The sequence below is a fragment of the Ovis canadensis genome, chromosome 21 (assembly GCF_042477335.2).
Source record: "Ovis canadensis isolate MfBH-ARS-UI-01 breed Bighorn chromosome 21, ARS-UI_OviCan_v2, whole genome shotgun sequence".
In the NCBI taxonomy this organism is placed as follows: domain Eukaryota; kingdom Metazoa; phylum Chordata; class Mammalia; order Artiodactyla; family Bovidae; genus Ovis; species Ovis canadensis.
Window position 1 is genome coordinate 17896410 of NC_091265.1, and position 27686 is coordinate 17924095.

Genomic DNA, 27686 nt, shown 5'->3' on the forward strand with positions numbered 1-27686 from the left:
AATCTATGTTATTCAAATATATCTGAGTTTTTCTTAATTTTTGAAGTTCTATGGCATGGCAACATACAGAGAGTTTAAATGTCATTATCATTACAATCGGCTGCAGGATTGAGAAGGCAGGTAAGTACAGTTCTTATTGAAATATGGAGCTTCCCGGGTGGCTCAGTGGTAAAGAATCTGCCAGCCAATGTAGGAGACATGGGTTTGATCCTTGACTCAGGAAGATCCCCTGGAGTAGGAAATGGCAACCCACTCCAGTGTTCCTGCCTGGGAAATCCCATGGACAGAGAAACCTGGTGGGCTAGTCTCTGGGGTCACAAGAGTCAAAATATACAATAAATATAGCTATTTATACACTTCTTACTATGTACTTATTAATCAAACTTTTCCAAGTCTGAAAACAAAAATGTCATGTTCCTGTGAAGTCTATTTGTATGCTTGTTTATTTCTCAAGAGGGAGCAAATCTAACAGAGGTAAAGAATTTGATTCTGACCCCAAATGTGGACATGCCACCTGAACATGCCCATTTCATGACAACAAGAAGGCCAGTGAGCTCAGGAACATGCTTGCAAATTTTCAATGAATGGTACTGTGGAATTGAGTGTGCTCCAATATTTGATTCACAGACCCTCACAAGAAGGCAGGAATCATTTCACTTCAGCATCTTAGGGGAGGCAAATGTAGAGATACCTGACATGCAGGCCTGAATGCTACATTCTCATTATGGGGCCCCACATGGAGTTTTCAGGTGAGACCTTTCTTCCTTTATGAGAGACCTTTCTTCCTCCAGGCTCAGGACATAACAGCAAGATACACATGGCAAGGATGAAAGAGGCCCGCCTTTGACCCTGAGTAGCACTGTTCTACTCTGCGGTCCTGTGGCTGTTGATCTCCTTGGTACCCCACCCCAGGATGCTGTCCAGTGGCTGCTTTGTCTCTCTCTTCAGCACACTGTCCTGCTTACTTGGAATCCACTTCCTGCTTCCTCTCTTCTGCTCTACTTAAATCTTTGGAAGCTAATCTCTGCTTGTTTTCTTGGAATTTATGCCAGTGCAGGAGATGTGGGTTCTATCTCTGGATCGGGGAGATCCCCTAGACAAGGAAATGGCAACCCACACCATTATTCCTCCTAGGAAAGCCCATGGCCAGAGGAACCTGGTGGGTGACCTCATGGGGTTTCAAAGAGTCAGACATGATTTAGTGAATCAGCAATAACAACAGCATGGCTTCTAATAGACTTTCGGCAACTGGGCAAAAGCTGTGCTGATGTTACCTACCATTATGAATTTGGTATACAGCACACTGCCTGGCTCAAAAAGGGAGCTCAATAAATATTTGTTGAGGACCGAGAGAGGTAGACCTAAGAAAGATTAACTTTCCGTCTGTATCCATCTTGGTGTCTAATACACTCTCTCCCGTCGTAACTTAGCTCTTTCCTAGTCCTGGTCTCTTCTGTACTGCCCTCTCTCCAAGCCACTTGTGAACCACTGCTGGCACCAAATGTCAACCCTGAACTAAATATAAGACCTGAAGTTCTGCACTTGATTCTACTTCAGTCCTTTGGGTAAAAACAAAAAGCTTCAGGGACTTCTTTGGAGATCCTGTGGCTGGGACTCTGAGCTCCCAAGGCAGGGGCCCAGGTTTGATCCCTGGCTGGGGAACTAGATCCCACGTGCCACAACGAAAGATCCCTCAGGATACAACTGAGACTTGGTGCAGCCAAATTAATTAATTAAATTTTAAAAAAAGCTTCAGTAGTTACTTCAGGCCAGGCAGGGGATAGGAAATGAATTGCTGTCGCTTAGTCACTCAGTCATGTCTGACTCTTTGCGACCCCATGGACTGTAGCCCACCAGGCTCCTCTGTCCATGGCATCTTCCAGGCAAGAATACTGGAGCAGGCTGCCATTTCCTTCTCCAGGGGATCTTCCCCACCCAGGCATGGAACCCGAGTCTCTGTGTCTCTTGCATTGGTAGGCAGATTCTTTATCATTGAGCCGCCAAGGAAGCCTTAAAAAACGCACCACCAGTAAAGAGAGTGAAATCTTGCTTATTGAGCTTTGTGCGCGCACTTACATGAGTTGAGTTGGGCATGACTTAGCGACTAAACAACAACAACACTTTACACCAAACTCTTGTTATTTGCTTCAAACTCCTGAACTAGCTGGGATCTGCCTGTCTTCTACCATGATCTGCAAAGAAACTTGGCTTAACCAGAACCAGTCCAGGTCAAGCACAGGTCGATCTGTCCTGTAATTCTCATTAGCTTTTTACACAGCTAATCAAAGTTTATTCTTTGAGATACGAAGCATGCCTTGGGTTTTCTGGAAATTCAAGTTTTCTGTATGAGAGAAATTTTAAGGGGGAAAAAAAAACTTTCTGCCTAGCTTTAACTGAAGAAATGACTGACTTCTTTGCCTATGATCAGCACTCGGCCACAGGCTTTGGAAGCTGAAAGATAAACGATGCAGAACTTTCAACTTTCTACCCTTAAATTACTCTTTGAGAACCCCCAAGCTGGTTTTGAAATTGTCTGGTTATCTGAGAGGGGAAGTAGTAGCCCTAATAACAAATGTAAAAAACAAGTCGATACACGGACAAATGCTTGGAAGATGTTGAGCAAAGTAGAAATAAAACCATATACCTAAATGATTACAATGACATAAAAGAAGGTATATGCATAAATGAATGAGGAGAAAAGAAAAAACACACGTGATTAGGGGAGAGCTACAGAATGAATATAAGGAGTTATTGAATTGCCGTGTTTCCTGTGTCTGTATTTAAATATTTATTTTTTTTAAAGTTTCCCTATATTATTTGTGAAACTAAAGGAACAAGGACTGAATAACAAAATAACTAAAATGGCCTGTGATAAACAAGAAACGCAAAATAGCATTTTTTAAAAAAGTACTGTGAGGCTTGGCCTTCCGAGGTGCCACTAGTGGTAAAGAACACGCCTGCCAAGGCAGGAGACATAGGAGACACGAGCTTGATCCCTGGGTCAGGAAGCTCCCCTGGAGGAGGGCACGGCTCCCCATGCCCGTGTTCTTGCCGGGGAATCCCATGGACAGAGGAGCCTGGCAGGCTACAGTCCACAGGGGCACAGAGTTGCACATGACTGAAGCAATTTAGCACACATCTATGCACAAACGCACTGTCGGGCTTTAGGCTGAAAGGAAACTCTACAGAAAATTGGAAAAGAAATGGACAAATTCTCTTGAGGCACCCGGCTGTTATGAACCCATGTCTTTTCTTGTTTTCTTTCTTTTTTTTTTTTTTTGGTATAGAGTTTACACAGACTCATGTAAAATATCAGTGTCTAATACAGGAAATAGTTTTATATTGTCATTCAATAGAGGGGCTATTTTTAAAGAAGGTTGTTGGCTTTTTTTCCTAAAAATATTTAGTCCAAAGTTGTCATTCTAGCATTCATATTTTAATTCAACCACTCTCAAAAACGCTCCTTATTTAAATCAAGAGAAAGAAGCCTTTCCAGCGCTAGCATGAAAGGAGACAGCGTTTGGCATTATGCACGACAGACATAACGTTGCAGAACGTTTTGGAAATATGTGGCCTGAACGTTCAAAACAGACAGAACAGGGAAAGGGAAAACTGAGCAGAAAAGGATCTTTGTGATTTTTAGGCTTATGGTCCTCTCCTTGCTTGGACATTCATCTATTCTGTCATAAGTGTTTTCTAAGTGTCCATCTGCAGACCATCAGTAAACTATGGTATTGCCTTCTAGATATTAAAATTGAATTTTTAAAATACTCTCAAGTTTTAACAACACAAGAGCCTGTATTTATTTATCTGTAAGGTTAAGCAGGCTGTTGAGTCCCTACCCACTACTATGCTACTCATATCACCTCCAATGAAGGGAGTTTGTGCTAACTAGGGTGTGAGGGGAGTAGGCATTTCTGAAGCCCACAGCCCACAGCCCACCTACTGACAAGGAAACAATGATCTTTAAGATTCAATTCACAGAACTGTCTGGCAGCCCTCCTATGATGGGAGGCTTTGGTTATTTCAGTCTGAGGCCACGGGCTTGTTGACCCATCAGAAAAAAAGCCACAGAGTTTATTATGCAGTCTTTTCTCTTCTCCATTTCAAAAAAATCTGAGATTGAACACAATAAAAGGAAACTCTTTCTTTGCTGTCAATGATGGAAAACATATTACTGAAATGCCAAGAACTTAATACACTATCACTGAGCAAATAGGGCAGTTGCTTGGCCAAAAAATCCATTTGGAGACATGCCAGTGGTAACTATGAGAATTTTACATGGTGATAGATACTACTGAGGGTCCAGTGCCATGCATGATGCTGCCGTCTGCAACAGCTCTCACCTGCTTCTATGGTATACATGAGTTCTGCATTTTCCCCTTTGTCTTTGTCCAGAGCCGTCACCTGCAGTACAGCTGATCCCAGAGCAGCCGATTCAAACACAGATGCTTCATAGAGTGGGTTGGTAAAATAAGGGCTGTGATCGTTAGCATCTTCCACATTCACAATGACTCGGGCCAAGTTTCTTCGATAAGGAAACTCCTGATCTCTGACCTTGAGGCAAAATACAAGAAGCAATAGGACTAAAATCTTTAAGTTGCAAAGAATTCACATGGCTGTGCCTACAGTGAAATCAAAATGAAATCATGCACGGAAAGTGCTTGACCCATTCCCAGGCCGAGTAGGTTCTCAGTAACTAACAGTGCTTCTAGCAAGCGAGGACACTGATTGTGAACACGGTGAGAGCTGGGGCCACACTGGATTGCTCAGCATTATGCCTGGCCTCTGGCCTGTGTCCAGTTCATGCTTGTGGAACTGAAGCCTGAATATCACAAATATAGCACTTCCCTCTGGTCTCCCTCACCCAGCCCTCTGTAATTTGCCTGCACAGTTGCTAGTGGAATGGTGAGTGGCAGCTCTTCTAAAGGGGAAACTGAAATGTGGAAGTAATGAATGCAATGCAGGCACTGTCATTCATTCATTCATTCAACAAACATTTACTATCATCTATTATCTGTGAAGCTCCAGGATGGCCCCAGGTGTTTCAGCACTGATTCTGATACAGTTCCTGCCCTCAGTAGTTGACTAGGGAATGCAAACAAGTAAGTAGTCAGATAAAAGGCAAAAAGATAAATGCCAAAATATGAGTAAGCAGTAAGAAGAATGTAGCCTAGCTTATAAAACCAAGTAGAAGTGGTAAAATGCTGGGGGAGGTGGTGTGTGGCATATATTTCAGGCAAGAGGAACCAACATAAATAAAGGTCCAGAGCTAAGAGAGAACCCTAACCACTGGGAAGATGAACCAAATCTTAATTTCTAAAATGTGACACCCTTACACGGTGAAATACCAAAGAACCTTGCCTGACTGCTTTAAAGTTCTCCCTGGTTTGCATATGGCAGGAGCTTAATTCAGTCCAGTTCAGTTGCTCAGTTATATTCGACTCTTTGCTATCCCATGGACTGCAGGACGCCAGGCTTCTCTGTCCATCACCAACTCCCAGAGCTTAGTAAAACTCATGTCCATCGAGTCAGTGATGCCATCCAACCATCTCATCTTCTGTCATTTCCTCCTCCTCCTGCCCTCAATCTTTCCCAGCATCAGGGTCTTTTCTAGCAAGTCAGTTCTTCGCATCAGGTGGCCAAAGTATTGGAGTTTCAGCTTCAGCATCAGTCCTTCCAATGAATATTCAGGATTGATTTCCTATAGGATGGACTGGTTGATCTCCTTGCAGTCCAACGGACTCTCAAGTCTTCTCCAATACCACAGTTCAAAAGCATCAGTTCTTCAGTGTTCAGCTTTCTTTATAGTCCAACTCTAACATCCATACATGACTTTGGAAAAAATATAGCTTTGACTAGATGGACCTTTATTGGCAAAGTAATGTCTCTGCTTTTTAATATGCTGTCTAGGTTGGTCATAGCTTTTCCTCCAAGGAGCAAGTGTCTTTTAATTTCATGGCTGCAGTCACCATCTGCAGTCATTTTGGAGCCCAAGAAAATAAAGTCTGTTACTGTTTCCATTGTTTCCCCATCTATTTGCCCTGAAGTGATGGGACCAGATGCCATGATCTTCGTTTTCTGAATGTTGAGTTTTAAGGCAGCCTTTTCACTCTCCTCTTTCACTTTCATCAAGAGGCTCTTTAGTTCCTCTTCACTTTCTGCCATAAGGGTGGTGTCATCTATCTGCATATCTGAGGTTATTGATATTTCTCCCGGCAATCTTGATTCCAGCTTATGCTTCATCCAGGCCAGCTTTTCGCATGAGGTACTCTGTATGTATATAAGTTAAATAAGCAGAGTGACAATATACAGCCTTGATGTACTCCTTTCCCAATTTTGAACCAGTCCTTTTTTCCATGTTCAGGTCTAACTGTTGGTTCCTGACCTGCATACAGATTTCTCGGGAGGCAGGTCAGGTGGTCTGGTATTCCCATCTCTTGAAGAATTTTCCACAGTTTGTTTGTGATCCACACAGTCAAACCAGTCTACTTTGGTGTAGTCAATAAAGCAGAAATAGATGTTTTTCTGGAACTCTCTTGCTTTTTTGATGGTCCAACGGATGTTGAGCTTGTGAGATGAGGGCACTTGTGCAGTAGTTTGAGCATTCTTTGGCATTGCCTTTTTTTGGGATTGGAATGAAAACTGACCTTTTTCAGTCCTGTGGCAGACGCTTGCAACTAATCAATTCTATAACACATGATTTTGCTATAATTGTATGTAGCATTAATCCAATGTGTGCTTTTTTCCTCATTCAGGTGTAGATCCCCTAACTTCAGAGAGACTTGAAGAAATTAGAAAATCTACCAAGAAAGGCCCTATCCCTCACCCTACCTTTAGATATAAGGGGAAGGGGTTTTCAAAAATAGTACCTGAAAGGAGTTGAGCAAAATGACTAAAAGGGCTTAGTTTGGAGAAAGGCAGCATAAAGGAGTTGTTTGCTCTGAACACTCAGCTACATAAAAGATAAATGATACAGGATGAGCACACTGAACTCTGAGTTATTTAAGGAAAGAATGAACAGACACAGCTTGAAAAATGGTAAGAACGGTGTTAGTCACTGGGAGGGGGTTCCTGTTCCTGAAGAGATACATGTAAATGCTAGTCAGTTAGCATGCTAAGTTCCCTGTCTATAGACCAGCCTGCCCCACCTAAGGACCAAGCTGGACTCTATACTTTGGGATTATTGAAATCTAGGTCTTTTCCAATCGAATGTCCAAGGGTGCAAGGACTTTGTCTCTTTTATATCCTCAGTGCCTAGAACAGAATGTAATCACAGCGGGTGCTAGAGAAATATCTGTTCAATGAATGCATGAATGAGCAGCCAGAGGAATGCATCTGATGAACTTGAGTCCCTCCTCTGTTCCCCGCACTCTCAGCTGGCAACCACAGCCAACACCACGGCACTCAGCTTTCCTCTTGCCCAGAGAGGTTTCCAGGCTTGGAAAGAAAGAGCAGCACTTACTGGAACATTACTTCAGCTGCTTGGGAACTGATAGCATCTTAGTGCATCTTGGAGTCAATCAGTACAGAAATTAAGTCTCTGCCCTTCTACCCAGTCTTAAGGAACTCAGGGGTCTCTGATGGGCAGTAGCTGTGAAATTGCCCACGGATAGTTAAAGGGACAGGTTTTAGGTCATAAACAAGGGTGTTTTCTTACTAAGCTTTACTTCTCATTTATGCAAACTCATCAAACTTTGCTTTATAATGAAAGTGACTTCTACATAATTTGGGGACACTATGAACCCAAATTTAGACTTATTTCTCAAGGCTTTGGGGAGTTCTGAGATTTTTGTGAGCCAGTATTTATCACTAGGTCAAATGCCAGTGCAACAAGTAATAAATCGGTCCTCTCTTCTAAGGACTAAGGACTGTACAGGTCAAATAAGGGATTACCCTGTGATTATCTTCTAGAGGAACTTTTTTTAAAAATTTCCACCAAATCTTCTGGACATGAACTAATACCACAGCCTTGGAGATTTATGGAAACACGGTCTGTTACTTCCCTCTCAAGTCAGGTGTCATGAGCCTTTACTGTAAAATTCGTCTAAATTTCAGTTTGGCAAAAATAGGGAGTCACTACCTAACAATAGTAATTCCTCGCTGAAGTAAAAAGGCAATAATGAAGGCAACCCTGCTGTGAAAAGATCAAATTTACTACTACTTACAAAATTCAAGGGCCCTGCCTGCCTGGCGGCTAAGGTGTGTGCCTTAAGAAGGTGCTTCTGCTAGAAAAGCATTAAGCAGTCGGGTCCTACCATTACGTGCAGGATGTGCTTGTCTTGCGCCTCGTGGTCCAGCCTCTCAGCCGTGTAGAGGACACCCGTGTTGGGGTCTATGCGGAACTTCCTCATGCTGACGGAGTCGATGCTGCTGTGGACAGTGTAGCTCAGCTTGTGCTTCTCGTCTCTGTCTGTGGCTTCAATCTGCAGGATTTCTGTATCGGGAAGCACATCCTCGGAAATGGTCACATCGTAATTTGGCTGAGAGAATTCTGGGCCATTATCATTATTATCCAGCACTTTGATAAATACCTACAGTTAAAAGACAAGAGTGATGACCGATGCCAATTTACTCACTGATAATAAAAGAGGCCCCTCCCTCTCCCTTCCCTCCATGTCCTTGGATCCTAGCTTCAAACAGCTGTTTTAATAGGTAGGGAGATTCTTATGAAAGTGCGCTGTAATTAGAGATTGACAAGAAACCAGCAGTTCACAATAACAGGAATATAAACTGTGAGGATCAATATTCTCACTATTAACTGAACAGATGAGATGACCCCAGGAGGATGATAATTCCGGAAGATTATCTGAGGTGCAATGTAGGACATCCCAAGGTGACCTCAGTTTGTTAAGTTCCCATTATCTTACATTCTGGTTATGTGCTCTGACTGCTCGATAGCGGACTCAACTTGGAGGCAATGACAGGACAAGCATCAGGAAGAGGCAAAGAAAAAAGAGGAGAGAGCAGAGGCGCTTCTCCTCAGGACAGAGGTCTACTGAAGAGCATGGTGCTAATGCTAATGGTAGCTAGAGCATGGTCCCAGGTAGTTTCTTTTTAGAAAGTATTTTGTTTCCAAACTTTTCAGGAGAATTTTATAAAAGTCATAGCTTGATGAACCCTTGAGTATTCATCACTCAGCTTTGGCAATGATCAGGTCATGACTAATCTTGCTTTATCTTTATGCCTGTTCATTCCCATCTGCTCCTTTGTATTATTTTGAAACACATCCTAGCCATCATGTAATTTCAGTGTACATCTCTAAAAGACAGGGAGTCAAAGTACACACACACATATCAGACACACTCACAATACCACTACTGCATCTAAACAGAGAAAACAACAATTCCTTAATGTCTTTAAATGCTCAGTTGGTGTTCATACTTCTGTAATTGTTTAATGGCAACCCACTCCGGTGTTCTTGCCTGGAAAATTCCATGGACAGAGGAGCCTGGTAGGCTACAGTTCATAAGGTTGCAAAGAGCTGGACACAACTGAGTGATTTCACTTTCACTTATATGCTTGTGCACTTGTGAATATACATTTTCATTTAACCAAGATGTGCAAATAAGGCACACACACTGCACCTGATCGATGTCTCTTTCAGTCATCTCTTAATCTGTAGCTTCTCCCCCTACTTCTCCCTTGCAATTTTCATGTTGCCATTGTTGTTAATCAAAAAGCTGAGCCATTTCTTCTTTTATTCCTACAGTCTGAATTTTGCTTATTGTATCCCTATAGTTTTGTTCTACATGTTCCTCTGTCCCCTGTATTTCTTATCTTGGCAGTTTTATGTGGAAGACTTAATAAAATTCCCATTCAATTTCCTTCTTCCTTTTCTTTCTTTCTTTTTTTTTTTTTTTTGACAGAAGCCCCTCATGGGTGAAACTGTGTATTTCCATCTGAAGATACATAATATCCGGTTCTCTATCTTATTCTGTGATATCAGCCATTGATGATCATGACCCAATGTAAATTCATTAAAGTGTAAAACAGCACCACTTTAATTCTATGATTTCTTCCTCAATTATTAGCCAGAATAGTTCTAAAAAGAAACTTCTCTTTAATTATTTGGTTACTTTGAAGTACGCTTCATGTAAGGGCTTTCTCAGTGGCTCAGCCGTAAGGAATCTGCCTGCAATGCAGGAGATGCAGGCTTGACCCCTAGGTCGGGAAGACCCCCTGGAGGATGGCATAGCAACCTACTCCAGCACTCTTGCTTGGAGAATTCCATGGACAGAGGAGCCTGGTGGGCTGCAGTCCGTGGGATTGCACAGAGTTAGGACATGACAGAAGTGACACTGCATGCACACACGTATACACACTTCAGGTAGAAAAGGGCCATATTTATTGACGGACACACGGTCCTTCTTTGGCCTTCTCAAGTTGGCTCTTGTGATGTTCTTACACAACCCAAGTAGTCTTTGATAGTTTTCTTGTTTTCCAGGAACTGTTACTGGTAATTTTTTCTGTCATCTTATACATATCTCTGCTCCATTCTTGATTTATCTATAACTTCAAGATGTGTTGGTTTCTTTTTGGTTAGAAGTGGCATTTAGAAACCATGATCTGGTGTTAGGAATGCTTATTGTTGTCAGCTTTGGTATTTTTTAGCAGAGTCAACAAAGCATTTTTAATAATTATGTCATGAGTTCATATTGATAGTACCAATTCAAAACTAAGTTGTTAACAACTCTGTCCATCAGTGGATTGGCACAGCCGGGGCCCATTCCCCCACCCCCACCCTGAGCCATGTGGCCAACTACACTGGGATCCGACCTTGTCCACAGTGGGCCATTGGCCACTGCATGCGGCAGGGCCTGGCAGCTAACAGGGATGACAGCCAGCCTGCCCACCAGCACATCCACAGTAGTTGACCGTCACAACAAAAGAGCCCATGGAACCCACAAAGGAGACATCACTAGAACATACAGCCCTTGTATCAAGAGGCTAGTATGTTGCTGAGCTGCAAAGGCTATCTCCTGCACAATGTGACTTTTCCAAGAGAAACATAACTGAACTACCTAATACATAAAACAAATATAGAAAATGAGGAGATGGAGAATATGCCCTAAATGAAAGACCAAGACCACACCCCAGAAGACACTAAGCAAAGTGGAGATGAGCAATCTTCTACCATTGAGTTTAAGACGATGATCATAAAGATGTTTAATGAGCTTGGGAAAATAAAATGGATGAGCTGAGTGAGAAGTTTAACAAAGATTTAGAAAATATAAAGAAGAACCAAACAGCTGAGGAATACAATAATTGAAGAAACAAATACTCCAGAAGGAATCAACAATAGGTTAGGTGATGTGGAGGAAAGGATCAGGGAACTGGAAGATAGAGCATTGGAAATTCCAAGCTGAACAGAAAAAACAAACAAACAAAAACAGAATTTAAAAAAAAGAGGATAATTTAGCAGACCCTTGGGGCAACATAAAACACACTAATAAACACACTAAAGGTCCCAGAAAGAGAACAGAGAGAGAAAGGGGGAAGATACTATATTTGAAAATATACTAACTGAAATTTTTCCTAACCTTGGAAGTGAAACAGACATCCATGTACAGAAGCACAGAGAGTCCACAGCAAGACATATTATAATTAAAATACCAAAATTAAATATAAAAAGGGAATCTTAAAAGCAGCAAGAGAAAAGCAACTAGTTATAAACAAGAAGACTCTAGTGGCACTATCAGTTGACTTTTCAGCAGAAAATTTACAGGCTAGAAGTAAATGGCATGATATATTCAAGTGCTGAAATGGAGAAAAAAATCTATCACCCAAAATAACCTGTCTGGTAAGGTATTATTCAGAATTGAAGGAAAGTTTTAAAAGACAATCATAAGCTAAAGGCGTTCATCACCACTAAGACAACTTTACAAGAAATGTTGAAAGGATTTCTCTAAGTGGAAAAGAAGAGGCCACAAATAGAAACTTTAAAAAAAAAGGCTATGACTGGAGAAACCTCACTGGAAAAGGCAAAATATAGGAAAGGTAGTGGATCAAAACACTTATAAAGCTCAGTAGGAAGGTGAAAAGACAAAAGTAATAAACCATCTTTATCTATAATAAGTAGATAAGTAATACACAGAATAAAATGATGTACAACGTGTAGTCAAAAATGTGGGAGCAAAGGAGTAAAGAATGTAAGTCTGTTAAAATGCATTCAAGCTTAAGAAATAATGAACTTAAAATCAATAGCCATACATAAAGATGTTATATATAAATCTCATGGTCATGGTGTTATATATAAAGATGTTATATATAAATCACAAATCAAAAGCCTAATAAACACACACACCAAAATAATAATAAAGATAAAAGAATCCAAATAAACACTAAAGATAGTCATCATATCACAAGGGAAGATTGCAAGGAAAGAAAAGGAATAAAGGCGAACTACAAAAACAATCAAAAAACCATTAACAAAATGGCAATAAGTACATGTTTATCAATAATTAAATGAAAATAGACCACACACTCCTACAAAAGACATAGAGTGACTGAATGGATAAAAGAAGACAAGACCTACATACATGCTGCCTACAAGAGATTCATTTCATACCTAGAAAAATATACACACTGAAAGCAACAGAATGGATAAAGGCACACCATGCAAATGGAAAGCGAAAGAAAGCTGGAGTAGCAGTACTTAGACAAACCAAACTTTAAAACAAAGACTGCAACTATATACAAAGAAAGACATTACATAGTGTTAAGGGAATCAATCCAACAAAAAGATAATAAATGAAAATAGGTATTTATCCAACATGATGTGGCTATCATTTAGTTGCTAAATTGTGACTGACTCTTTTGTAACCCCATGGACTATAGTCCCTCTGCCCATGGGATTTCCCAGAAAGAATATTGGAGTGGGTTGCCATTTCCTTCTCCAGGGAATCTTCTCAATCCAGGGATTGAATCCACATCTCCTAAATTTCCAGGTGGATTCTTCACCACTGAGTCACCAGGGAAGCCAATTAAGCACATAAATACATATAGCAAATATTAACAAACATTAAGGGAGAGAAGAGTAGGAGACTCTAACACTCCACTTAAATCAATGGATAGATCATCCAGACAGAAAACCAGTAAGGAAACATTGACCTTAAATGACACATTGACTAGATGAACTTAATTGATATATATATATAATATTATATATATCAATCTCTCTATCTATCTGTATATATATATATATATATATATATATATATATATAGAACATTCCACTCAAAAGCAGCAGAATACACATTCTTTTCACATGTACATGGAATATTCTCCAGGACAGATCACATGCTAGGCTAGAAAATAAGTCTCAGCAAGTTTAAGAACACTGAAACCATATCAAGCATCCTTTACAGCCACTACAGTATGATACTAGAAATCAACCACAAGCAAAACAAACAAACAAACAAACAAACAAAAAAAACCCCACAAATATGTGGAGTTGAAACAGTATGCTACTCAACAACCAATGGTCACTGAAGAAGTCAAACAAGAAATTAAAAAATGCCTGAAGACAAGTGAAAATGGAAATACAATGATCTAGCATCTATGGGACCCAGCCAAAGCAATTCTAAGAGGGAAGTATATAATGATATACGTCTACCTGAAGAAACAAGAAAAACCTTTGGCCAGACTCATCAAGAAAATAAGGGAGAGGGCCCAAATAAATAAAATTAAAAATGAAAGGGATGTTACAACTCATGCCACAGAAATACAGAGAATTATTCATAAGAGATTACTATGACAAATTTTGTATCAGTAAAATGGACAATCTAGAGGAAATATATAAATTCCTAGAAACATAATCTTTCTAAGACTGTATCAGGAAGACAGAAAATATGAACAGATCAATTATCAGCACTGAAACTGAGTCAGTATTAAAAAAAAAAAAACTGCCAGCAAACGAAAGTGTAGGACCAGATGGCATCACAGAACTCTACAATACATTTCAAGAGTCAGTATCTATGCTTCTCAAAATATTCCAAAAAATTGAAAAGGAAGGAATGCTGCTGAATTCATTCTATGAGGCCGGCAGAACACTGGTACCAAAACCAGACAAAGACACCCCTCAAAAAGAAAATTATAGGCCAATATCACTGGTGAACAACGATGCAAAAATCTTCAATAAAATATGAGCAAAATGAATTCAACAATAAATTAAAAAGATCATACACCATGATCAAGTTAGATTTATCTCAGGAATGGAAGGATGGGTGGTTCAATAACCACAAATCAGTGTGATCCACCACATTAACAAACTGAAGAATAAAAATCATATGATCATCTCAGTAGATGCAGAAAAGGCTTCTGACAAAATTAAACATAAATTTATTATTAAAAAGGTCAACAAAGTGAGTACAGAGGGAACACACCTCAAGAAAATAAAGACTATGTTGGACAAACCTACAGACAATATCATAATAAATGGTGAAAACGTGAAAGCATTTCCTCTAAGATAAGAAGCAAGACAAGGATGCTCACTCTTGACACTTTCAAATTTGGAAATCCTTTTCCATCTTGGAAATCCTAGCCACAGAAATCAGACAAGAAAGTAAATACTTCAAATTGGAAAATAAATCACTGTTTACATGTGATATGATACTAAATTCAGTAAAGTTTCAGGATACAAAATTAATGTAAGTAAACCTGCATTTCTATAAACAATGAACTATCAGAAAAAGAATGTAAGAAAACAATGCAATTTACAATTGTATCAAAAAGAATAAAATGCTTAGGAATAAATCTAACTAAGGAGGTAAAAGGGCTGTACTCAGAAAATTACAAGACACCGACAAAGGAAGTTGAAGATGACACAAAAAGATGGAAAAAGAAATCATCTTCTTGGATTGAAAGAATTAATATTGTCAAAATGACCGTATTACCCAAGGCAATCTACAAATTCAAATACAACAATCCCTATATAAATGGCATTTTTCATAGAACTACAACAAATGCTTCTAAAATTTGTACAGACAGCCAAGACAATCTTGAGAAGAAAGAACAAAGTTGCAGGCATCATATTCTCTGACTTCAAACTATTCTACAAAGCTACACTAATCAATGAGGTATGGCACCTCATCAAAACAGAGACAGAGAGATCAGTGAAACAAAACAGAGAATCCAGAAATGAATCTATGCTTATATGATCCATTAATCTATGACAAAGGAGGCAAGACAGTACAATGGGGAAAGGTCAACCTCTTCAATAAATGATGTTGGCAAAACTGGACAGCTATATGCAAAACAATCAAACTGAATTATCAATACTTTCTTATACCATATGAAAAATAAACTCAGAAGGATTAAGGACTTAAATGTAAGACCTGAAACCATAAAACTCAGTAGAAAACATAGGCAAAATACCCTTTGACACTGGGCTTAGCAATATATTTTTTGTATATGTCTCCTTAGACTATGGGAATGAAAACCAAAAAAAAAAAAAAAAGAAACTCTAAACAAAAAGAAATTGGACTGCACCAAACTGAAAAACATTTGTGTAGTGATGGAAACTATCAACAAAACAAAAAGACGACCTACCGAATGGGAGAAGATATTTGCAAATGATATATCTGATAAGGGGTTAATATGCAAAATATACAAAGAACTCATGCAACTCAACATCAGAAACCCAATCTGATTAGAAAATAAGCAGAGGCCTTGAATAGACACGCTCCAAAAAAGACTTACAGTTGGCCAGCAGACACCTGAAAAGGTGCTCACCATCACTAATCGTCAGGAAAATGAAAACAAATACAATGAGATATCACCTCACACTTGTCAGAATGACTTATCAAAAAGGCCACAAATAACAAACATTGGTGAGGAAGCTGAGAAAATGAAACCTTCATGCACTTAGGAATGTAAATTGGCACAGCTGCTATGGAAAACAGTAAGCAGGTTCCTAAAAAAATAAAAAATAGAACTGATATATGATCCAACAATTCCACTTCTGGGTATTTTTCTGAAGGAAACAAGAACACTAATTTAAAAAGACATATGTTCTCTTATGCTTATTGCAGCATTATTTACTATAGCCAAGATATGGAAGCAACTATATATATATATATATATATATATATATATATACACACACACACACACACATATATATTTACACACACAGATACAGATTGTTTTAATGGAATACTACTCAGCTGTAAAAAATAATGAAATCTTGCCCTTTGTGATAATATGGATAGCCATAAAGAATATTATGCTAAATGAAATAACTCAGAGAGGGACAAATACCATATAACTTCATTTATATGTGGAATCTGAAAAACATAACAAACCAGAAAAAAACAAACACAACAAATATAAACACACAAAACACAAACCTAACAAAAACAACCATCACAAAACAGAAACAGACTCATAGAAACAGAGAATAAATTGGTGGTTGCCAGACAGGAGAGAAGTGAGTATTTAAGGGAAATAAGTTACAGGGATTAAGAAGTATAAACTTCCAGTAACAACATAAGTCACAAGGGTGAAATGTGATGTAATGCAAAAGGAATAGAGTTAACAATAGTTAACAATATAGCGACTTTTCATGGTGACAAGTTGGAAGTAGACTTACTGTGGTGATCATTTTATAAGGTATAAAAATACTGAGATACTATGTGGTACACCTGAAGTCAATACAATATTGTAAGTCAATTATACTTCAATATAAAACAAAACAAAAACAACGTTAAAGTGCCCGTCAAGGTTTTTACATAATCTCGTTCTTTTTACATGTGTATCTTCTTTCTCCCATGATGACATTTCTCATGCTCAATGACATTTCTCATGCTCAATGACATCATCATACTTATTCACCTGTCTGAATATTTACTTGTCTGAAATACACGCCACAAAATGTTTGAAAAACACCAATATTGTTATTATAATTATGGTCATTTGAATTGATCTAATATTCTTTTGCAGTTCTTTTTGTCCTTTAGATTTGTTCCACTAGGAATATATAGTCAAATTAGTACATGTAAAGTCATGTAGAATAGTTTTCCCTGTGCATACATGCTTCCAACTAGATACACATATAAATTTGTTTGCTTCCATTTACTTTCAAATTTTTGACTTGATTTTTTCACATTTAATTTCATTTCATATTATATGTAAAATTACCAGTGTTAAATTTACAGAAAAGTTATAGTCAAGCTTAGCTTCATTATTTTTCCTTTTCTTGTATTCCCTGCTCCTATAAGCAACCATTTTTTCCAGTAATGATATATTTTATCCATCTACTTTATCAGTCTAAACATATTGTATACACTTGCCCTCAACAAGCTATTTCACCTAACATTTTATCCGTGGTTCCCAACCGAGGAGGACCTTGTTTCCCAGGGCCATTTCACAGTGTCTGGAGATGGTTTTGGTTGTCACAACCTGGGGGGAGGAGTTTTCCTAGAACCTGGCGGGTAGAGGGCAGGGAAGCTGCTCAACCTTCTGTAACGCCCAGGCTAGCCCTGAGGCAGGAGGCAGATGGGCCCCTCCACACCAGTGTGAAGGGAGTAGAGGTTGGTTCCCTGTGGACTGAAACCCTGAAACAGCAATAGCAGGACGGCTGAGAGAGGAGTCTGCCGAGACAGAATATAATGGCCCACATACTCCTCATTCTCACAGTCAGGAACCCTCCCCAGCTACACAAGCACAGAAGGGCTCCTCGGAGGTCCAAGGGGAGTGATGCTAACCGATGCCGAGCTAGGCCTCTTTGGTGGAACCCACCTTGGCTAAGAGACGTGTGTGCACACACGGGAGGACCCTGAGACATATCAGATAGGTACTCTGAACCAGGCAAGTCAGAATGACAGGCCAGGGGAAACCTGGAAGAAACGCCCCATCAGCTCACTTAAACTGTCACGAGAGCGTGACTGTCTGAGTCCGCCCGTGTGCCTGTCCACATGTACTGTACACTTTTTCCTCCTAAAAAATACTTGCTCACCACTTTCTTTGTGGGAATTCTTTTCTGCAAAGCCAAAGGGTGAGGGCCTTGTCACTGACCCTTGGTCTGGTGGCTAGGATGCAGCACTCTACTGCCGCAGCCCGACCTCATCTCTGGCCGGGGACAGAAGCCCTGCCTCAAGCTGCTGCAGGCTGCGGCCACCTGAAGTCAGCCACTCTCAACAAAGAGCCATCTGACTCAAAAGGTCAATAACGTTGCTGCTTTATATCATGAAGACCATGCCACAACAGTGTAGAAATAATCTTCCAAGGGTAGATGTATTATAATTAATCCAACCAGTCCTCTACTGACGTTCATTTAAGATGTTTCCTATTATTGCTCTTACAATGAGCATGCAATAAAGAGCCTTGTGCCCGTGTGTTTTCATAGTTTTGCTAACATGTATTTGTGTCCCTAAAATTGGGATTGCTAGCTCAAAGGAGAAGTGCTTATGAATTTCTGAAACACTTCCTATATTTCCGTGCCTGTAAGTTTGATCATTTGGCATTTCTGTGGTTATATACAAGAATGACTGCCCTCTCACAGCCTTACCAACAGAGCATGCAGTAAAATTTTTGGTTAATCTAATAGATGAGAAATGGCAGCTCAATGTTATTTAGAATTTTCCTTTCTCTTATTACGAGTGAGGTTGAGTGTCTTTTCACATGTTTAAGAACTGTTGGCTCCACTGCCTCCGAGAAAGGCCAGAGCCACAGTAGTGCTTTCCCACCTCAGTTCTCCTGTCCCAAGCTAAGGGGACATCCCTGATGGTGCCCCTGGGGGAGGCCTGGATGAGCGGTGGAGGTTTTCGCTCCTGGCTTGCAGGGCCCTGCATCCAGCTAGATGCCCCCGCCCTCCACTGTTCTAGTGCCCTGTCCACAAGACCCCAGCCTACCCTCAGGAGCACACATGCACTTCCTTTCCTGTTAAACTATCAGCTCATTCTCCTGTGGGTTAGATAGTCCTTTTTTCTGTTTATTTTGGAAGCATGATATAAATTTCCAATGTTGTCAACTTTGTCATTTATTTTTATTTTGTTCATGGAAACCTTGTTTTTTTGTCATGCAAAAGTTTTTATTTTATTTTCATGTAGTTGAATATGTCAATCTTTTCCCTGATTGCTTCTGGATGTTAAATCATAGTTTTACATTTCCAGGTTTTGGTGATTACACGTTTTTCAAAAATAGAATTTAAATGCTTCTTTTTCTTACATTTTTATCTCTAATCCATTTAGAATTTCTCCTAGCATATTATGTGAGGAATGAGTCCAGTTTTATTTTTTTTTCCACATGGCTCTCCATTTATCTCAATGATAATTTTTAGAATCCCCATGGATTTGAGTAGCCACTTTTACTCTATACTAAATTTACATATGCAAGTAGTATATTTCTGGCTTTTCTATTTTGTTCCATTGGTTTATCTGTCTTCTTGCATCAACATCAAAATGTTTTAATTATAGAGCCTTCGTAGTATTTTTTTTTTCCTTCCAGTTTCTGGAGACATAACTGACATAAAGCACCTTGTAAGTTTAAGATGTACAGCATAATGATTCCACTTCATGTAAGTCATGCAGTGATTTTCAGAAAGAGTTTAGTGAAATCTACCATCTCATATAGATACAAAGCTAAAGAAATAGGAAACACATTCTTCTCCGTGGTAAGAACTCTTAGGATTTACTCTAAACAAATTTCATGCATAACATATAGAAGTATTAATTATATTTGTTGTATTGAACATTACCTCCCTAGTACTTATTTATCTTATAATTGGAAGTTTGTACCTTTTGCTTAGGCTTCCCAGATGGCTTAGTAGCAAAGAATCTGCCTGCCAATGTAGGAGGTGCAGGAGATGTGGGTTTGATCCCTGGGTTGGGAAGATTCCCTGGAGGAGGAAATGGCAACCCACCCCAGTATTCTCGCCTGGAGAATCCCATGGACAGAGGAGCCTGGTGGGCTACAGGCCATGGGGTTGCAAAGAGTCAGACACGACTACGCAACTGAGCATGCACACAGGACAAGACAAGACCTTTTTTTGTACCTTCATCCAGTTCCCCCTCTTCCTACCACCTGCCTCCAGTAACCACAAGTATGACCTATTTTTCTGTGAATTCATTTGTTTGTTTCTGAAGTATAATTGACCTATGGGGCTTCCCCAGTGGCTCAGCAGTAAAGAATCCGCGTGCAATGCAGGAGCCACAGGAGACCTCGGTTCGATCCCTGGGTGGAGAAGATCCCCTGGAGGAGGGCATAGCAACCCACTTCAGTGTTCTTGCCTGAAGAATCCCATGGACAGAGGAGACTGGTGGGCTACAGTCCATGGGGTCACAAAGAGTTGGACACGACTGAAATGACGTAGCGTGAATAATTGACCAACAGCACTATGTTACTTCCTGATGTGTAAATAGTGATTCAGTATTTTCTTTATATACATTTTAATTATTTGGAAAAGCTACGCCCTCTCTAAGGTTTTTTTTTTTTTTTTCCGGATTTTCCGGGCTATTCTTGCTTGCTGCTCTTCTAAATTAATTTATAATCAACTTATTGCATCTGACAAAACGATAGCATTTTAAATTTAGATCATATTAAAAGTACAGGATAATTAAGGGAGAACTAGTTTCTTGATGATAGAGTCTTTCTATCCAAGAATACAGTTTGTCTTTTTTCCTTTGTTCAAATCTACTATTTTTTCAGTAGTGTTTTAGTTTTCCACAAGTAGGCTTTGGACACTTTTAAACTTGAGATATATATATATATATATATATATATATATATATGCTAACCTAAATGGGTTCTTTTTCATTACGCATTTTCAGTGTTGTTTTTTTTGGTCAGAGGGAGGTGAGTTATATATGTAGGCTATAAATGTATGTTAAATTTATAACTTGTTACTTCACTAATTTTCCTATCTTTTAAAGTAGTTCCATTCACCCCTTGGAACTTTTCAGATATATAATTACACTATATACAGAGAGAGATTAATTTACCTTTTTCTTCACAACTCTTATAATACAAATTGCTTTATCTTAGCTAATTGAATTGGTGGATACTTGCAGCATACTGTTAAATAGTAGTGAAAACAGTGATAGTCTTGTCTTATCCCTAATAAGAAAGCCTTTAGTTGGTTCTCCATTAAATAATAGGCAGACTTTTGGCTGTAGTCTAAAAAATTACTTACTTTTAGAAATAAATTTAGTTGGACCATGGTTGTCCGTATAAATACCTGTACTATACACCACTTTGGTGGAGATCGTTTTTGAGTGAGAGGAGAAGGGTGGTACCACGACTTATGTGCCAGGATGACTTACTATGGGGCTGAGCTTGACATGCAGACAATCTTTGCTTCTAGTTTATGGTAGAAAAATTTCAGAGAAGTGTGATGGAGGAATTTGGGGCATTGTTTTATCTCCACTGTATTTGGAAAGTCATACTAAATTCTTTGAATGCCATTTATTTCCTTTAAAAAGTTCCAGTTAACTTAGCCAAGATGCTAAAATATTTGTGTTCACAGAAGCTGTTATATTAATGGGATAAAAGAGCCTTTCCAGCCAGCAAGCCTGACCTGACCTTCCTGAAGTTTCAAAGTTGATGTGCTCTTGAAAAGCTTGCCTCTTTCTGCTTGCTTTGTCCTGAGCCTAATCTACAGTCAGAACAAGTGTTTCTCTGTAAAAGACTTCCTTTTCCTCATTTGCTTTTTATTTCCCACAGTTGGGGCCATTTGTGAGCTCCTGAACAACCAAACAAAGCAAAGTAACTTTCAAAGATGTTGTGTTCAAAATGGTAATTGAAAGGCCTAAAGAAGCACAATGGACTCTGAGCAGGAGGGACCCTGAGTGTGGGAAGTCTCCTCGGTGCTGGTTTCAGTGCTGCCCACCACAAACACTCCGGGTTTTGCAGGCTCATCTGAGCCAAGTCTGGATAGATGCCGAGCCTCGCTTTACAAAGACTCATGGCATGAAGTGTCCATGGGTTGAGCTGAAGGGTAAGGCCTCTGTCTTTTATTAGAACCAATTAAATCCTGAATTACTGAAAATTCTGCCTCTGTTTGCATTCAGAACAATATTTAAAACACTCCACAGTTGTAATTTCAAGGATAATGCCTCTGGTATCCCCTCCAAGCTTGCAGGACCTGTTTTTGAATGCATCAAGAAGAAAAATCACATCAGCATGTGCTTGTTTTCCAGTTTATCAACTTATATCATATTCATTTCTTCAACTTTACTATCTTTAGCTTATCAACGTGACAAATGAGAATCAGAGATGTTAAGCAATTTGCCCAAGTCATAGTGGCAAGGCCACATTCAAACCTAGGTCTCATGGAGCCAAATTCTGCAGCATTCCATTATATCATTCCCACGTGCATTTAAGCTCTTGTTTAGCTGCTTAGTCATGTCTGGCTCTTTTACGAACTCATGGACGGTAGCCCGCCAGGCTTCTCTCTCCATGGGATTTTGCAGGCAAGAATACTGGAATGAGTTGCCATTCCACCCACCAGGGGATCTTCCTGACCCAGGGATCGAACCCCTGTTTCCTGCATTAACAGGCGGATTCTACCGCTGAGCCACCAGGGAAGCCCACATATAAAATTATACATGCATTAATTATAAATGTGCAAACATGATGTTCCGTTATACAAAAATCCTAATTTACAAAACAGCTAACTGACATGACCATTCTCATTTAAGGAACATTAATCTTGAGATTATTCTGAACAGAAAGTGTACTGTTGCCTTTAAAGTTGGAATCCATTTTCAAGAATTGATTTGCTCATAAGTTGTCAGGCATGGATCTATTACATACAGTGAGATTTTTATCATTATTATTTTAACATAGACTCTCACAGTAGAGTTGGCTTGCTGCCTTATTTCATCTATTTAATTGCACTTGTTCCAGCATTGTCCTAACCTCAATATACAAGGAAGCTTTGGGCCCCTGCCCTTTTCATCTGCTAAGAAGGAGATAATGTTAAAGGAAACAAAAGATATACCCAAAAGAGAGCATCCCTCGATCCAGGGGGTCACGGAGCAGCACTAGTTGTCATTTTTGTTGTTTAGTTGCTCAGTTGTCTATGACTCTTCTGGAACCCAATGGACTGTAGCCTACCAGGTTCCTCTGTCCATGGGATTTCCCAGGCAAGAATACTGGAGCAGGTTTCCATTTCTTTTTGGGGATCTTCCTGACCCAGGGATCGAACCAGAGACCCCAGCATTGGCAGGCATATTCTTTACAACTGAGCTACCAGGGAAGCCCCGAAGCAGCATTAACAAAAGTGATCTGTTTCTGCCCTCCACCCCCTTTTAAGCAGGTGCAAGTTGGAGGAAAAGACTAAGACAAAGTTCGAATCTTTAAGGTGAAAAGTAAAAGTGTTAGTCATTCAGTCCCATCTGACTCTTTGCAACCCCATGGACTGTAGCCTGTCAGGCTTCTCTGTCCATAGGATTTCCCAGGCAAGAATACTGGAGTGGGTAGCCATTCTCTTGGCCAGGGGATCTTCCCAACCCAGGGACGGAACCCAGATCTCCTGCATTGCAGGCAGATTCTTTACCATCTGAGCCATTCTTTTCAAGGGAGGCCAATATCACCTAGAGATAAAAGAGGAATGGAATCCCTGCGGTTGTCATGGGCAAGGCTAACCTAGGAATGCACATCATGGACCTCCCAGTCCCAAAGAGCACAGATCTGCTGGCAGGAAGACTTAGCGGTCAATTTCAATTAACTACTTTGTGGGGCTTAAGAAATATGGGGATGATCTGAAAGAGACTTTTAATCTCAGGTTTGGCTGTGGAGCAAACAAACACAAGCTGATTTTCATATCTTTATAAATCAAAGCAGGACTCAAATAAGGAAAGCATATTAAAACCACAAAAGCACATATCACGAGTCCCTGAATCAAATCAGTGTAATTTTGAGATTATTATTTGGGCGTGCATATCTCTGCTGCCTTTCACAAATAACAATAAAAGCCCCCACACATTTTATGGCTAGTAGGTATATTATTCAATTTTAAGTTGAGAAAAAATTATAATAAAACCTACATGTGTCTGGCAGGTCACAGATCTCAAGATACCTCATAGTACCTTATTTTATTCTTAACAATAACCCATGAAGTATGTAAGATTTTATTCCCATTGTGCCAGAGAAACTAGGTCTCATAGAGACGAGGCTCCCTTCTGTGGTAAGAAACTGGTTTAGGGTGGACTTTGAACAAGGGTCACCTGATTTAAGGTCAGTGCTCCTTCCAGTAGACAAAATGCTCCCCCTAATGAATTACCCAGTATACTTTGCATATATAGCTATGTAGGGGAAAGTTCCTGAGATGGTACCTGATTTTGGGTAGGAAGAAATGGGCTTGTACGATATCTCTTTACCTGTGTCCACCTAGGATAGCCACCTAACCTGTCTGTGCCTCAGTTTCTCACTGGAAAATCAATGTCATGATAAAACTTGATTTAACTACTCCCAGGACATCAGGCAAATGAAACTTAGAATGATGCTAATTGATTGTGCAAATGTTATATATTACTATAAATTTTTATCCATTGGTCTTTTAGGAGAGGCAGGCTCTCAGTTCAGTTCAGTTCGGTCCCTCAGTCGTGTCTGACTCTCTGTGACCCTATGAACTGTAGCACGGCTGGCTGCTCTGTCCATCACCAACACAGTGGTTATAAGATCACAAGCAGCAGGAGAGAGGAGAGGGCAGGGAGAACTGAGAGAGAAGCATGGAAATCCATGCATCACCACGTGTCAAATGGATGGCTACTGGGAAGTCTCTGTATAACACAGGGAGCTCAACCTGGTGGTCTGCAACGACCTAGAGGGGCAGGTTGGGGTGGGAGGTAGGGGGAGGCTCAAGAGGGAGGGAGCAAATGTGTACCTGGGGCTCATTCATGTTGATGTATGACGGAAACCAAACGACACTGTAAAGCAAGTTTTGTTGTTTGTTGCTGTTCAGTCGCTCAATCGTGTCCAACTCTTTGTGACCCCATGTGCTGCAGCATCTCAGCCTTCCCTGTTCTCCACCATCTCCCGGAGTTGACTCAAATTCATGTCCACTGAGTTGGTGATGGCATCCAAGCATCTCATCCTCTGTCGTCCCCTTCTCCTCCTGCCATCAATCTTTCCCAGCATCAGAGTCTTTTCCAATGAGTCAGTTCTTCGCATCAGGTGGCCAAAGTATTGGAATGTCAGCTTCAGTATCAGTCCTTCCAATGAGTATTCAGGACTGATTTCGTTTAGGATGGACTGGTTGGATCTCCTTGCAGTCCAAGGGACTCTCAAGAGTCTTCTCCAATACCACAGTTCAAAAGCATCATTTCTTTGCTGCTCAGCCTCTTTATGATCCAACTCTCACATCCATATATAACTACTGGAAAACACATAGTTTTGGCTAGACAGACCTTTGTCGGCAAAGTAATGTCTGTTTCTTAATATACTGTCTAGGTTGGTCATAGCTTTTCTTCAAGGAGCAAATATTTTTAAATCTCATGACTGCAGTCACCATCTGCAGTGATTCTGGAGCCCAAAATAAAGTCTCACTGTTTCCACTGTTTCCCCATCTATTTGCCATAAAGTGATGGGACTGGATGCCATGATTTTAGTTCTATGAATGTTGAGTTTTAAGGCAGTTTTTTCAGTCTCCTCTTTCACTTTCATCAAGAGGCTCTTTAGATCCTCTTCACTTTCTGCCATAAGGGAGGTGTCATCTGCATATCTGAGATTATTGATATTTCTCCTGGCAATCTTGATTCTAGCTTGTGCTTCATCCAGTCCAGCATTTCTCATGATGTACTCTGGATATAAGTTACATAAGCAGGGTGACAATATACAGCCTTGACGTACTCCTTTCCTGATTTGGAACCAGTCTTTTTTCCATGTCCAGTTCTAACTGTTGCTCCTTGACCTGCATACAGACCTCTCAGGAGGCAGGTCAAGTGGTCTGGTATTCCCATCTCTTGAAGAATTTTCCACTTTGTTGTGATCCATACAGTCAAAGGCTTTAGTGTAGTCAGTGAAGCAGAAGTAGATGTTTCTCTGGATTTCTCTTGCTTTTTCTATGATCCAACAAATGTTGGCAATTTGGTCTCTGGTTCCTCTGCCTTTTCTAAATCCAGCTTGAACATCTGGGAGTTCTTGCTTCATGTACTGTTGAAGCCTGGCTTGGAGAATTTTGAGCATTACTTTGCTAGTGTATGAGATGCGTGCAATTGTGCGGTCGTTTGAACATTCTTTGGCATTGCTTTTCTTTGCGACTGGAATGAAAACTGATCTTTTCCAGTCCTGTGGTCACTGCTGAGGTTTCTAAATTTGCTGGCAGAGTGAGTACAACACTTTAACATCATCTTTTAGGATTTTACATAGCTCAGCTGGAATTTCATCACCTCCACTAGCTTTGTTTGTAATGATGCTACCTAAGGCCCCCTTGACTTCACATTCCAGGATGTCTGGCTCTAGGTGAGTGATCACACCATCATGGTTATCTGAGTCATTAAGATCTTTCTTGTATAGTTCTTCTGTGTATTGTTGCCACCTCTTCTTAATATCTTCTGCTTCTGTTAGGTCCGTACCATTTCTGTCCTTTATTGTGCCCCACAAGAGACTAAGCCAGACTTGCCTGCGAGCATCCAGGAATCTCTGGCAAAGGCGTAGGTCGACAGTGGCCTGCAGTAGGGTCAGGGGCACTGAATACAACAGTCCTGGCATAAGCCCTTTTGAAGGAGGTCACTATTCCTGCCATCACTCCTCAGGCCAAACTATAGGTAGGCAACATAGCCCCACCTATCAACAGAAAATTGGATTAAAAATTTACTGAGCATGGGCCTGCCCATCAGAGCAAGACTCAGATTCTCCTACAGCCAGTCCCTCCCATCAGAAAGTTTCCACAAGCCTCTTATCCTTATCCACCAGAGGGCAGACAGAATGAAAACCACAGTTACAGAAAACTAACCAAACAATACTTGGATCACAGCTTTTTCTAACTCAATGAAACTATGAGCCATGCCAGGTAGGGCCACCCAAGATGCATGGGTCACGGTAGAGAGTTCTGACATAATGTGGTCCACTGGAGAAGGGAATGGCAAACCACTTCAGTATTCCTGCCTTGAGAACCCCATGAACAGTATGAAAAGGCAAAAAGATGACACCAAAAGATGAACTCCCCAGGTCAGTAGGTGCCCGAAAAATTACTGGAGAAGAGTGGAGAAACAGCTCCAGAAAGAATAAAAAGGCTGAGCCAAAGAGAAAACAATGCCCAGTTGTGGATGTGACTTGTGATGCAAGTAAAGTCTGAGGTTATAAAGAACAATATTGCACAGGAACCTGGAATGTTAGGTCCATGAATGAAGATAAATTGGAAGTGGTAAAACAGGAGATGTCAAGAGTGAGCATTGACATTTTAGGAATCAATGAACTAAAATGGACTGGAATGGGTGAATTTAATTCAGATGACCATTATATCTATTATTGTGGGCAAGAATCCCTTAGAAGAAATGGAGTAGCCCTCAGAGTCAACAAGAGTCCCAAATGCAGTACTTGGGTGCACTCTCAAAAACAACAGAATGATCTCTGTTTGTTTCCAAGGCAAACCATTCAATATCACAGTAATCCAAGTCTGTGCCCCAACCAGTAATGCTGAAGAAAGAAAGTGAAAGTGAAGTCGCTCAGTCATGTCTGACTCTTTGCGACCCCATGGACTGAAGCCCACCAAGCTCCTCCATCCATGGAATTTTATAGGC

The 27686-nt window shown here is 40.2% G+C and overlaps 1 protein-coding gene across 1 annotated transcript in view; it reads right to left on the reverse strand.

Moving 5' to 3' along the window:
* The window catches only part of FAT3 (FAT atypical cadherin 3), an 813871-nt gene that overhangs the window by 116684 nt on the left and 669501 nt on the right, over nt 1-27686 (reverse strand). The window contains exons 8-9 of the mRNA XM_069566576.1: nt 8259-8534; nt 4347-4557 (exon numbers count right to left, since the gene is read on the reverse strand). Of these exons, the coding sequence (XP_069422677.1) occupies nt 4347-4557; nt 8259-8534 (487 nt within the window). The remainder of the gene's footprint in view (nt 1-4346; nt 4558-8258; nt 8535-27686) is intronic.